The sequence below is a fragment of the Hippichthys cyanospilos genome, chromosome 1 (assembly GCF_059441005.1).
Source record: "Hippichthys cyanospilos isolate Australia breed blue-spotted pipefish chromosome 1, RoL_Hcya_1.0, whole genome shotgun sequence".
Classification (NCBI taxonomy): domain Eukaryota; kingdom Metazoa; phylum Chordata; class Actinopteri; order Syngnathiformes; family Syngnathidae; genus Hippichthys; species Hippichthys cyanospilos.
Window position 1 is genome coordinate 28,845,265 of NC_142369.1, and position 13,387 is coordinate 28,858,651.

General features: G+C 41.0%; 1 protein-coding gene across 5 annotated transcripts in view; it reads right to left on the reverse strand.

Moving 5' to 3' along the window:
- Positions 1-38: 38 nt before the first annotated feature.
- Positions 39-13,387, reverse strand: part of LOC148430010 (transmembrane protein 132D) — a 32,867-nt gene continuing 19,518 nt past the window's right edge. For 3 of the 5 annotated variants that reach the window (XM_088408663.1, XM_088408656.1, XM_088408648.1), the window contains exons 4-9: positions 12,198-12,384; positions 9,674-9,817; positions 6,488-6,693; positions 6,023-6,284; positions 2,396-2,587; positions 39-2,308 (exon numbers count right to left, since the gene is read on the reverse strand). In XM_088408663.1, the coding sequence (XP_088264789.1) occupies positions 992-2,308; positions 2,396-2,587; positions 6,023-6,284; positions 6,488-6,693; positions 9,674-9,817; positions 12,198-12,384 (2,308 nt within the window). In that variant the 3' untranslated portion in view covers positions 39-991. The remainder of the gene's footprint in view (positions 2,309-2,395; positions 2,588-6,022; positions 6,285-6,487; positions 6,694-9,673; positions 9,818-12,197; positions 12,385-13,387) is intronic. The other 2 variants (XM_088408678.1, XM_088408670.1) reach the window with 2 other exon arrangements.

Sequence of the window (13,387 nt, forward strand, 5' to 3'; positions counted from 1 at the left end):
CATATTTCTCAACGCACCCACGATGAGGGAACAGGGAATTTGGGGGCGACAAGCTTTAATGTTCATGCTCTTGATTTTTGTGAGGGAAAAAAAAAAAACATACTTGTTTTTTACTGGTAAAATAGCAAAAACACCTGAAGAAATAATGAACAATAATGCAGAAAACTTTCAATAGATGAAATCATAGTCACAAACAAAAACCCAACTATACAGTGAAGCCCCAATAACCGAATCACAGAGTTGGTTTGGTACATGCAGATGTATTTTACTCCTCTGCCAAAGAAAGTGTTTAAAAAAATGGCACTTTGTTCTTCATCTGCAGAGGTATTACTTAGTCCACATTTTTAATTTCAACATTGAACTTTACAGCAAAAATAACCTGAATTGAGTTCTAATTCTTGTTTGATACAAAGGAACATTTGCACATCAGGAACACATTTGACCAAAATGCACTTCAAATTGAGGTCTATCATGAATGCAACATTTTTCATGTTTTCCCAAAGGCAGAATATTAAAATAACAATGGTTATCTTAGATTCAGGTCATTAAAAAAGATGGATTCTCAAAATTCCAAATTAAAGAAAGTACCGGTAAATGAAAGAATAAAGAAAAAAAAAACTGTAGTACTTTAAAAAAAAAAGTATTACTGGTGATTATGATACGAATTTGAAACCCTTGAACTCTTAATGCTTGCTTTTCATGTACATGTACCGTATGTAGGTTGGTCATCAGGAAGTGCAAACTGAGAGAATTGGGTATCCACAAGCAGCATAGAATTTGGTGGCTTATCAACTTGTAAAGTAGGACATGGGCTCATTTTTTCGGTATTAACAGCATTATACAGTATGTGTACAGGACACTTAAAAGGCCTTGACAGGTAATGTAAGGGTTGTTGTCGTTTCCGTCCCACGTTTGTGACACCGTGTCAACAAAGGCATTGAGGTGATCAAAGCCACATTTTTCGGAATGTGAGATCTGATCAGACTCACTGTTACACATTGTCTCTTTGTTCCGCAATTGGCGCTTGGGGTCCCTCCTCACAACCCTCTTCCTTCCCAACCCAATGGATGCCGTGTCCGTTTTCGCTTTGTGAGAGATGCGGTGAATGCTGATGCTCCATTGTGGAAAAGGTGGTGAAGTGGACTCTCTTCCGCTTGCTTGTTGGTGAATGGAGGGACTCCGTGGGCAATGGTTTGCTCCTGAAGGTGCCCACACAGCTAATAGGAGAGTCTGTGACTGATGCCAGGCAACTGGGCCTCCTTGACAATGAATTACTTTTATCAGGCCCAATGTCTATCACGGTGGTCATAGTTTGTGAGTCTTGTTGAACAGGACTCCCTGGGACACTCATTACTAGTTCGGCATCCGTACCAAGCCACACCCAGTCATGCCTGTGACCTGGAGGCTCCTGGCCATGTGACGGAGACTTCTTATGTCTAAACTTGACAACATATGATATGCAATTTACAAGGAATACCATGATGGCCAAGCAGAAGACCCCCAAAAGAGCATACATACCAATTTCTAAGTCTGTCAGGGGTCTGTTTGTCAACATGTCCTCCCCTCCATTGATTTCGACCTCCATTGACTCTTGTTCAGGCAAAACAGTTTTAGTGGGAAAGTTAATGGAGTTGACCAGGTTGCCGGGGCCCTTCACAGTGCTTGTGAAATGAACACGGTCCACGATCATATTGTCAGAGCCATATGTTTTACTGTTGTCACCGGGGCTGCTCATCATACTGATATTGACGGTGCTGGTGGGACTGCTTCCTGAAGTGCTTGGTTTACCCACGCCCCCGAGGCTGCCGCTGGTCATGAACGTCCCTTCCGTAGATTTGATTGCGGTCTTTGCCAAGGGGCCCTCGTCTCTCACTGACGTTGTGATATACGATGAAGGAACTTGTCCTCTCTGCTTCCAGTCACTCTCCATCTCTTCCCCATCATTTCTGAAGTCGCCACCTTTGTTCTTTTTTTCGGTGGTTTTGCTGACAGTGCCGCTGTCAGAACTTTGGCCGTTGCCGTCTGGTCGTCGACCCTTCGCCTGAAACTTGACCCTAAGACTGCCGTTCCCCACGGCAACAGTGCTTTTACGTTTGGACTTCTGGCAGGCCTCGCAGATAGACATTTCCACCCGGACCAGAGCTCCTTCACCCTCTCCCTCTGCCACCACGGCTGGTGGGGTGCCTCGCACTGAGACCACGCCCTGATCCAGAGATGACACGGTCACACGGTAAAAGGCAGGATCATAAATGTCAAGAGGGGTCTGGCTGCCATCATTGAACTGGACCCATGAACTGACCGCAGCTTCCTAATTGGGAAAGAGCAAAAGACAAAAAAAAAATGAGTGCCGTGTTTTTAAACAACCAGTCGTGGTGGAGTTGACTGAGAATGTAACCTGTTTGGGCAACCTCAAAACTTCCTGTGTTGTTGTGGTTGCTAGAATGGCCCTGTTACTTCCTGGGCTGAGCTGCAGGGTCATTGAGAGACCTGCAACCATCTGGACCCCCAGTTCTGTAATGGTCACTTTTTCATTTGTGACTTTCACAGTTGTTTTTGCCAAGATTGCATCAGAGAGTGGAGAAAACACCTGTCACAGAACAATGTCACATTGAGTAAGTACAAGGGCCAGTTGTTTTTTTGAACATGTCAGTCATCTGCTTCCCTGTATATCATATTCAATGAATTTGATATTGTTATACGGACACATTTAGACCCATTTAAAATGATGAGAATATAACAGAAAAGTTAGTTTCCATAATTCCATTAAAACAAAAAAAGTTCAATTTTCATAGATTATAGATTGTGGGCCCACAATATAAGCAATTTGGAGTGTTTGTTTATTTTTACATAATTTGGGTCTCTGCTTCATAAAACCACAAAAACAGGATTTCCAAAAATTAGACTGCTGTGAAGAAATCACCATTTCTCAGTAAAGCAAAGAAATTAAGACCCCATCAAATGCATTAAAACATTATACGTTCTACTTGCTTGGAAATCCTTTTGTCTTTAATAACTGACTTGATGCGATTTGACAGTGAGGCATTCAGCCTGAGGCATTGCCCTGGGGTTATGGAAGCTAAGATCTCCTCGATGGTTGCTGTCAGCTCTTTTTTGTTTTGGGGTCTGGTGCCCCTCATTATCCTCTTGATAATACCCCATAACTTCTCAATAGGTTGTCCAGTCAAGTACTGTGATTACAATACACATAAAAAAGGTTTTGGTACTTGTGGCGTCATGGTCAGGGAATATGTCTTGCTGAAAGATGGAATCTAAATCTCAATATAGATTCTCAGCACTGGGAATAATGAATTCCTCTAAAACACTGTGGTAGACCGTTGCTGTGACCCTAAATCATGACGGACTGTGCATATTGCATGTTGGACCTCAAGCAGCTTAGATTCTGCTGGACCTCAAGCAGCTTTGATTCTGTTTGGGTTTAGTAATGATTTGGGGTGCATTGTCCAGTACAGGTGTTGGTAGACTCTGTTTCCTTAAATTCAACGGCACAGCAGCGGTCAACCAGAATGTTTTAGAGGACTTCATGATTTCTTCTGCTGAGGCTCTGTATGGAGATGCAGATTTCGTCTTCCAGCAGCATCGTGCTCTCACAGTGCTTGACTGGCACTGGAAAATGAGGGACACCAGACCCCATCAAGGCAAAAGGCATCACATCAAGGCAAAAGAATTTCAAACCAAGCACTAGTGAACAGTGTTGGGAGGAATGCATTACGAAATTGTAATTATTGTAATGCATGCTATCACAGTGCTTGATTGTGCTTGACTCAGCAATTCAACATTACAAAAGTAATGTAATTACTGCAATGCATTACTGTTTCCTGTAAGGTGGTGTGTAATATATTAAACTTCCAAAAAAGAAGAAAAATTGTTTTTGTTACAAATTAGAGTAACGCAATGCATTACAATGCCCCCCCACCCCCCCACCCCACCCACTCAAAACACCGCAAGATTGGAGGAGAAAAGGCCAGGGCAAAATATTGTCTTGCTGATCTACCACGGCAGAGATGAATGCGACAGTAGCAGACGGCAGCTTGAATATCGACAATATTCAATATCTTGAATATACACAAGATGGCCATACGGCCATTACTTTCAGACGAATATAAGTGTTAGGTGCACTTTGCACGCGAAACCTAAAGAGCTGTCCACTTCACCAAATAGGACCTGTAATTTGACAAGCCATTTAGAGCAGTGCCATAGTAATTATGGTGGTGAGAGTAATATAAAAGTAATGCAATAGTAGTGTAATGCATTTCAAACATATTGATATTGTAATGTAACTACTAACTTGATAAATAATGTGATAATGCCTTGCAGTTTTGAAGTAACTTGTCCAACACTGCTAACAAATGACATAACATTTTGACATGGTAATATTTTGATTGAGTTGCTGGATCTTCATTTCATTTTTCTGAGAAGTAAATGGTAATTTCGTCACAGTATGCTAATATTTGGAAATTCTGTATTCATGGGATTCATGAGCTAGAAACCTAAACTATGTAAAAATAAATAAATAGATCAAATCACTTAAATTGTGGGCCCTAAATCTAAAAAAAAAAAAAAAAAAAAAACTTTTTTGAATGGAAAAATGAAAATAAATGAACAATTCCATATTATAAAATTATTTAATTGTGTCTGTATGTACAAATAATGAGGCAAGAAATTCAACACCTGAGGTTCACAGATAAGGCCAGTTCAGTTCCTTATATAAGTACCATAAGATAACATATAAAGTACATTCTATGGCCACAGAATGAGGATTACATCAGTTTTTGACAATATACAGAAGAGGGTTGGAATGGTGGTGGTGGTTGTGGTGGGGTTTAGATCAGCCAATGATTCCCAAATGGTATTGCTCCTGCTGCTCACCGCTCCCTCGGGGAATGGGTCAAATGCAGAAAACAAATTTCACCACATAGGCGTACCTTTGAAATGAGTGGGATACTGAACTGTGAACCAGGATTGCAACGTCAACATCTCTAGTTAAAATAAATTAACTATTTGGCACACATAATCCTAACTTTGTAATTGACTTTACTTGGTCTTGTCTGCTCTCTGCGTCCCCTTTTAATTCCATTTGCATAAGCTACTTTGACAGCTGTTTTAGGCCTGGGAATGCCGCTCTACGAGTGAGCTCACTTTTGCTTTTCACCATTTTGTAAAAATATTGCATGACGTGGCAAAATGTATTGTATACCACCTTAATATTTTTTGTACAGCCTCTAAGGAATGCCGGAGGGAATTACATAGCGCTGCACACAAGGTGGATGCAATGTGAATTAGGTCTAGTTTTGCCTACAAGTAGGTCTAGTTTACTAGCTTATTATGTTTTATTTACTCAACAGTGGTAGATATAACACACTTAGCGGCTAACCTTCTTAGTCAGCAAATAAGAATAATGCATCATTCCATTAGTCAATCAGGGTGCTCTTACATGGTCGGCCTGGGCATTATTCACACATTGCTACAGTGTCCATTAAATTCAGCTGGGAAGATCCATCAGAGTGCTGCATGAGAAGGAATCCCACCAAACACATCCACTTTGAGGAACCTAAAAATAACGACTGTCCAGACTTCAAATTCCAGCTGGTACTTCATTATATTAATCTGTATATTTTACTTAAAAAAATGTCACTAAAAAAGAAGTGAAGGTAAGTGATGAGAAGCACATGTGCTGAGGGTTTAGGTTTTTAACCAAATGAATCCCTGCTTCCTGCATGCTGTTGCTGTGATTGGCCAGCTTTTCAAGTACTGGCCAGGGAATCACTCGACCACCTGACATCAATCTCATCACCGCCCCGGACTTTTTAAGAAAATGTGTTATGTACTGCAGTCTTTTCCTACATTAACATGAGCTCCGTAACAATATTCAAATGGGAGCTTACTATGGTCTCTCTGGCATTAACAAACAGTTCTAACACAAAATAATCCTCTCGGGACACTTGCGTTCACTTTTTCCCACTCGGGTCGACACATCATTGGTTCGATGGTCATGTTTCGTTACCTGGATAGCAGTGGTCCCAAAGTCTCGGCCTGAGAGCACCCTCCCCGCCTGCAGTCTCGCCACACGAGAATCTTCCACCTTCATAAAGTATCTAACAAGTCTTGTTACATCCACCTGCCAGTCAGAGCCCAGGAAATAGGCCTTAGAATCCCGAGGGTCCGCCTGCTCAGCCACAAAGTGGGTTAGCACGCGCACCAGGGCGTGCTGAAACTGCAATGTACAGCCCTTTCCCTTTTCGCCGACTTGACTGCTCCAGCCGGATCTGAAACGTAGGAGGCATACCACCGTTTGATAATTGACTCATAGATTCCCATCAGTCAACCCTAAATCTGGAGATGTGGCATCGGAGGAGAATTATGCAGAGTAAGCAAAAGCATATACCATAATACCAATTATTATAATTGCGGGAAAGGGACGGACGGGGGGCAAACAAGGTTGTCTTTTATAGACACACGTGTAACCCACCTCTTGGAAGTTAGTATAGGGACCCGCCAGCTTTTGATTTGGCTCAGCTCCGTGTCCGACACCTCTATCCGGAGGGGGAGTCGAGGCATCCACACGTTTAGCTCAAGTTGAGCACTGAGATAGCTGTAGGTAAAGTTTACTGCCATCTTGACTTTGCCCTTTGTCTCTTTGCCATTTACAAAAACATAGTCGCACCTTTCCGAGACCTGGAGTGGACGAGAAATATAGGGATACTTTATTATTTGAAAACCTTGATCATATTAATGTGTTTGTCCAGGTGCATTTTTGTGAACTATAACTGCATCCACACTTAATCGGGTTGTCAATGAGGGTTGCGTTAGTCATATAAGTAGTGACAAACATGACCAAACAGTCACATAAATGTCAATATTTTAAACAAATGGTGGATTCCACCCACAGTAAAATGTCCTTGTGGTAGTTTCACACTGCCTGTCTTATGGAACTGTTGGCAGTTAGCGGCAATAAACTACATTGATGATCACTGCTCCAAAGCTTTCGGAAGATGCGGCATTGCAATTTTATGTTAATCAAAATATCATGTGACACGGCGCTCAACATCGGTCCTCCACAGCCAAGTGCATTCATTACACAATCATTTCAAAAGTCACCTTGGCGAGTTAAGCTATTCGAGAAAGATCACATGGACAATCTAAGACATGAATCAGGAGCTTTTCGTCGGTCCTCTCAACAGCCACCACTCACAACAAACAGAATAATTATAACGCCGCATTTAAATTCAGTCACCAGCCTCCGGAAAAGCACACAGGAGTGGAAAAAAAATAATGTGACTTTGACTGATAGCCTAAGGAGGAATACAAATAGCAAATCTCGCTCTTATTTGCACGAACGCAGCACTTGGCTACACGATGCGCTGCCATGTGCACATGCTATTTTTGAGAGGATCATCGGTGCATTTCGGAATCATCCTGCACCCGTGTCCACAGCTAAAGCTTTCGCAAAGTGTCATCCTGCTATGGCCTAACTTCCTGATAAATAATCTCATGCATGAATTCAATCCAAACGGTGCATTTACAGCCTGGCAGTGATGGGAGAATTTCTAATGCAAGCACCGATCAATAGACAAGAATTGAGTTGTTTTTAAGTGTTTCAAGCTGGATGGCGTCCTCATATTTTCATTCATTGTGAATGCAGTCATCCATATGCTGAGACACTTTGTTCATTCCTTCTTTTTAACGAGAACATCAACCAAGAGCTTCACGCTTAAATTGAACTTCGAGCCATGTTCAAATGACACTTCAAAGCATCATTTAAAATGGAATATATTTTAATGCGGTGGCCGCCCACTCTTCTTAGTCACAATCTCATTCTGTCAACAATAATAGCACCCAATTGTTTTTTTTGTGTCATAAATCCAAACTTGTTTGAAAATTGTTTCAAGAGAAAGTACAGACAGAATGCTAGGCATGCTTACAATAATTCTAACTATAGTTTCTTCTGAAAATATATTTTGAACACGATAAATTGATCAGGTACACCATAAAGATCCTGAGTGGTCACACAAGTATCAGTTCTGACCTACCAAAAACATATACAGTCCACGTATACATTGTATAAGTCGTTTATTCCTAATAAGGACTCTAAAAGTACTGCTACAAAGACAAAATATTCATCTTCTGTCTCATATTCATCTTTGGATAGCGAACCCAAACTCCAATGCATGTGGAGAGAAGTGTTTGTGTTCTGTCTCCCCATCTGTTGTCATCTTCACATTCTGTATACTACTCTCTCTTTTTTTTGGTTTGATGCCAAGGCCATAAGACTTCTCACCATCGAGCGCCATCACATTGCATATTCTTCAGTCATTTCAGATAAAATAGAATAGAATACCTTTATTGTCATTGTACATCCGTACAACCAAAAGGAGGATTTGAAGCTTTAGAGCCGCTGCACCTGTGCAGTCTGTCATCTTATCTTATCCTATCCTCCAGCTCTACATAAATAAAAAAACTATAACAAAGAAAACGTTTAACATTAAAAATAATTTACCATTAACCAACACTGACATTAAACAACAATGCAACACAACACATAACATAAAACTGTGACATTCCCCATATACCTTGATGTCAAAGCCGTAAGAGATAAAAGAGGAGCGATTCAAAGTGTTCTTTCATATACGTGGATCAGAGATGTCAAGATCACACATCGTGACATCACACACGTGTGCTACAGCTACATTTCAAAGTAATCAAATGGCAAATGGTGTGCACCAGACTGCCCACAACTGAAGGAATTTTCAAATCTTAACACACCCCACACATGAAAACAGGCATTTAACCATTTTTGCTGCACAGTGTGTGTAGGATGATCTGATAATCACAACATGAATGGATGCACAGAATACATTTCTCCTCCACCACCAGTCTAGAATTCAGCCCTCCAGGCCTTTTGTTGTTGGTGGCCTGCTGCAACCCTATGGGAAAAAAAACATTCTATATAATCAGCACCTTGATATGGCACACCTTTGAGGTGGTTGGATTATCACAGCAAACGGGTAGTCTGTCAGATTTTTGAAAAATTTTGTAATACTGTATAGAAAAAGACATAAGAGCTTTTAGTTCATGAAATGTAGAAGCAAGAGAAAAAAATGTGTGTATATAGCGTGTATATACAGTACTTTCTGATGTGTGCTGTGTATTCAGAAAAACATTGCAAACTAAACTCCAAAAATGCACAGTATGTATTGAGTTTATTGTACTTCTTTAATGTAAATTTTCACATTCTGTGACCCCAGTCATGGGCCGCGACTTTCAATTTCATCAGTCAAAAAAGCCGGCTTTTGGCAGTCAGCCATGCCCAGGTTCATGGGATAAAAGAGAAAAGTCGCAGGATGAGAGCAGTGTGGCAGACTGCAAGGTAATTTGTGCAGAGCGATTTAGCTCATCGGCTGTTCATTGAGGAAGAGATTGATGGGTGAGGCTGTTGAAGCCCGACTAACAGTTTGTTTTACTGAGTGGAAAAGAGATGGAGAGAAGAGGTGACTTTGGTAGAACTTATTTGTCTACTGTTGTCCTCGCTGTCACACACACGCCTCTTTTTCAACAAAGAATATTTTTGTTTCCGTCAGATAACGTAAACGTAAACTGCAGCCCTGATTTCAAAAGAAAAAAACGTTCTTTAAGTATATGTGTGTCTGAACCGTACCTTGAGAACATCTTCATCAGTAGAGCTGCACTCCGTATATTCAGAAACATCAGTGACCAGACCATCTTCTTCCACAGCGACTGTTCTTACAGGCACCACCACCTTTTTTCCAGTCAGGATTGCAGTGTTCAAGATCTCTGTATCCTGCAAGTAAAATGGTACGTCTGTTTTTTGCTAAAAAAAATTTGAAAACTCTCTACTTCATAATGTAGAGGCTCTATATGGTGTGCATACGTCCTAATTTTCTTGTGCAAAAATGGTCTTTGAAATGTGCGAGGAATAGGGAGCACCCGGGGAAAACCCACTCAGGCACAGGGAGGACAGACAAAGTCCACACATAAAGGGGCGAATTCATAATCAAACACGCTACTACCTCTGGACTGTGAAATGGGCATGCTAACCAATCTGCCAGCTTGCTACCTGCTATGAAGAAATAAGTGTGGAAACGGCATAGCTAAATGTCACTAATGAGAGAAACGACCTCACACATTTTTGCTACACAAACATGCTACACAACTATTCACTACCCCGTGAGATAGGGGCCTGCTCATCGAGCATGAACCCTAGACTGCTTACAGTCTAAAGAACTAAAGAACAAATGTATTGTCAACAGATGAACCAGAACCCTCCAATTTGGCCATTTTTTCACAAATCCATGACAAATCATTTGTCAGTCCCCACATGTGTCTGTTAGTTTACCATTTATTGACTGAACTGATATGTTGACAATGCAATTTGAATGGCTCAACAAAAATGCTTTCCAATCAATGCCAACAATATGATTTTACGAGACTGTAATATAATGACTTATTTGATTGCCTTGGGGCGGCTCGTGGCAAAGTTAGCACGTTCGCCTCACATTTCAAATCCAGCTGGCTCCGGCCTTCCAGTGTGGAGTTTGCATGTTGTCCCCGAGCCCGTGTAGGTTCTCTCCGGCCGCTTCCTCCCACACTCCAAAAATATGCATAGCAGGTGTATTGGACATATCAAATTGTCCTTAGGTGTGATTGGGTGTGTGAAAGGTTGTTCGTCATTGTGTGCCCTGCAATTGGCTGGCAATCAGTACTGGGTGTCTGGGGTAGGCACCAGCAAGCCTGCAACTCTTGTGAGGATAAGCGGCTCTAGAAAATGGGATGGATGGATGGATGATTGCCTCGTTAATTGTTGTCTTTAACACTTCAATATTCTCAAAACTGACGTTTAGAACATTCATACAGAAGGAATGCCCGTCCGTCTGTCTGTCCATCCGTCCGTCTGTCCGTCCGTCCTCCCTCTACGCTGTTTATCTTCCCAAGAGTCACTGGCGTGCCGGAGCCTATCCCAGCTGTCACCGGTTAATAGGCGGAGTACACCCTGTACTGCTTATTTGCCAATCGCGGGGCACACCTCGACAAACAGCAAGTCACTCTCACAAACACGCCCAAGGGCAATTTGGTGTCCAATATAGCTACCATGCATCTTTTTGAATAACCAGAAATAGCTAATTATAGTTAAAAGGGCGCGTACAGTACATTGGGAGGCGATTGCTCTTGTTAATATGACAGCAAATATTTGCATGACACACTTGCTCGTGTGCAGTCATGAATAATCAAATTGAAGCAGATGGATTTGTGTCTTTCCTGTGTAAAATCACGCTGTCTAAATGAAGTTGAAATAATTGTGTGGCATGTGTGTAAGTGTGCACATGTGCACGACAGTTTGAGAGTAGTGGAGCATAGCTGGGTCGGGTTCTATGAATGATCAGAAGAATTCACCCAGAGGACAGATTAAAGCAGATGGATGCTTGTCTCTGAACTGTAAAACTGGTCTAAATGAGGCAGAAGTAACTTGTCTTTTTTTTTTCCTTTTGACTGGAATGACAATATAGCTCAAAAGATGATGTAAAGCCCGTAACTGTGCGGGATTTGGCATTGTCAAGTATATTATGGTACAGAGAAGCAAATCTCATGCTTGGGCCGATGCCTGAGGTCAGCTTCTAATCCTTAACGGATATGGACTATGTCAAATTCCCAAATAAGGATAACATGTCCTCATAACCTCAGGCCCTGCAGCATTATTACAGTACAAATGAAGCAATGTAAATGGAACCCACTATGGTCACCGGCTCAAAAAAGAAATGCGTCGGGTTCAATGTCACCGTCACTCAGTCGTGAAAATGCTGCGTTGTTTCTCCAAAATTTAACATTTTATGGATTAGTTGTAAAAGTAGCATGATTGAGGCCAAGCACTAAAATAGAAGCACAAGAAGCAGCGACTGCAAGGAGCGAATGACCACATTATCGCATGTCTGAAAACAGAAGAAAGACATCAGCTAGCTGTCAGTCAACAACGCAAGGTCATCCTTTGCTTAAAATAGAACCCATTTGCTGAGCAGTCCAAAACGTTGTCAGTCAGGCAGAAATGGATCAGAGTAAAGTGCATTTGAGCATATTTTCATGTGTTGACGCTCTATGGATGCAATCCATATCGTCAGTAATATCAACACCGGTCCATAATGCGACATTGCAAACTGATGCCGACTCACCATTATAAGAGGAGCCAGGCCTACAAAGTCTCTCTGGGTGGTGTAGATCCTCATTGCTCCTTCGGTCTTGGCTGTATTTTTGGATGGGAGGTCCAACTTCCATATGATCACCTGACTGTTGACAGGGCTGTTCAGATCATCAACCTCAAAATCCATCTGAAGTACCTCCAGCAAACTGCCTTCAAGTCTGAGAGGGGAAGCACAGATCCCGTCAGGTTGGCAAGTAGTTTGAATGTAACACAATAGAGCACAATTAAAAAAACAAAACAATGAATCTGTTCTGAATAAGCACCTTTATCCAAATCCTAACAAAAGAAAATGTGTCTTTCCTAATTAAGTCACTTCAAATAAGACCGCAACTGGCTTTGCTTTTGTTTTGGAGATTCATTTTGTTCACTAGTTTGTAGTTTGTAGTGTGAAGCAACAGAAGAAAAAAAAAAATCAACAGGAATTTATAAATTTTCCTTTTTAGATAAGTACAGTTGAGTGACAATTTAATGTTGCACTTTTCACCTTTGTTTTCAGTCTGAAACTGGATTCGTGTTTAATCAAGTCACCAATAAACAGCGTAAAATGTCATTTTGCTGCTTTAGTCATTGGCGAGAAGAGACAGTTTTAGGTTAATCAAGTCACCAATAAACAGCGTAAAATGTAATTTTGTTACTTTAGTCATTGGTGAGAAGAGACGGTTTTAGGTCATGAAAAATTCATATTTTTAAAGTTTATGATAAATCACTGCCTGTCCTGTTTTTCATAAAGAATTGAACATGTGGAAAGCTGATGTTGTGGGCTCTATTTGATCTACTGCAGGTCCTGGGGAGGAACCGCATTTCTATTTTTTTTTTTTTTTTTAAGAGGAAAAATGGGTGAAACTTGCAATATGCAATAAATTACATTGCAGTCAATAAATGTAAAATGACTCGATATTGGGAACTGGAATGTGATAAATTTATATACTGGAATGTGATAAATGTATACACTAACACTAAAAAATTGTTGCTGCAGGCCTTCGGTTTCAGACGGGATCACAGATGTCAATTATAGAATTAATAGAGTTCGAAGTAGAAGTATAGAATTAATATAGCTTTTGAACAGCAAAAAAAAAATGTTCTATGCAACTTTGGATTTTGTTTCAGAACCAATAGCTCCTGCATAAAATACAGTTAAGTATAGTACATAAATAACATGTA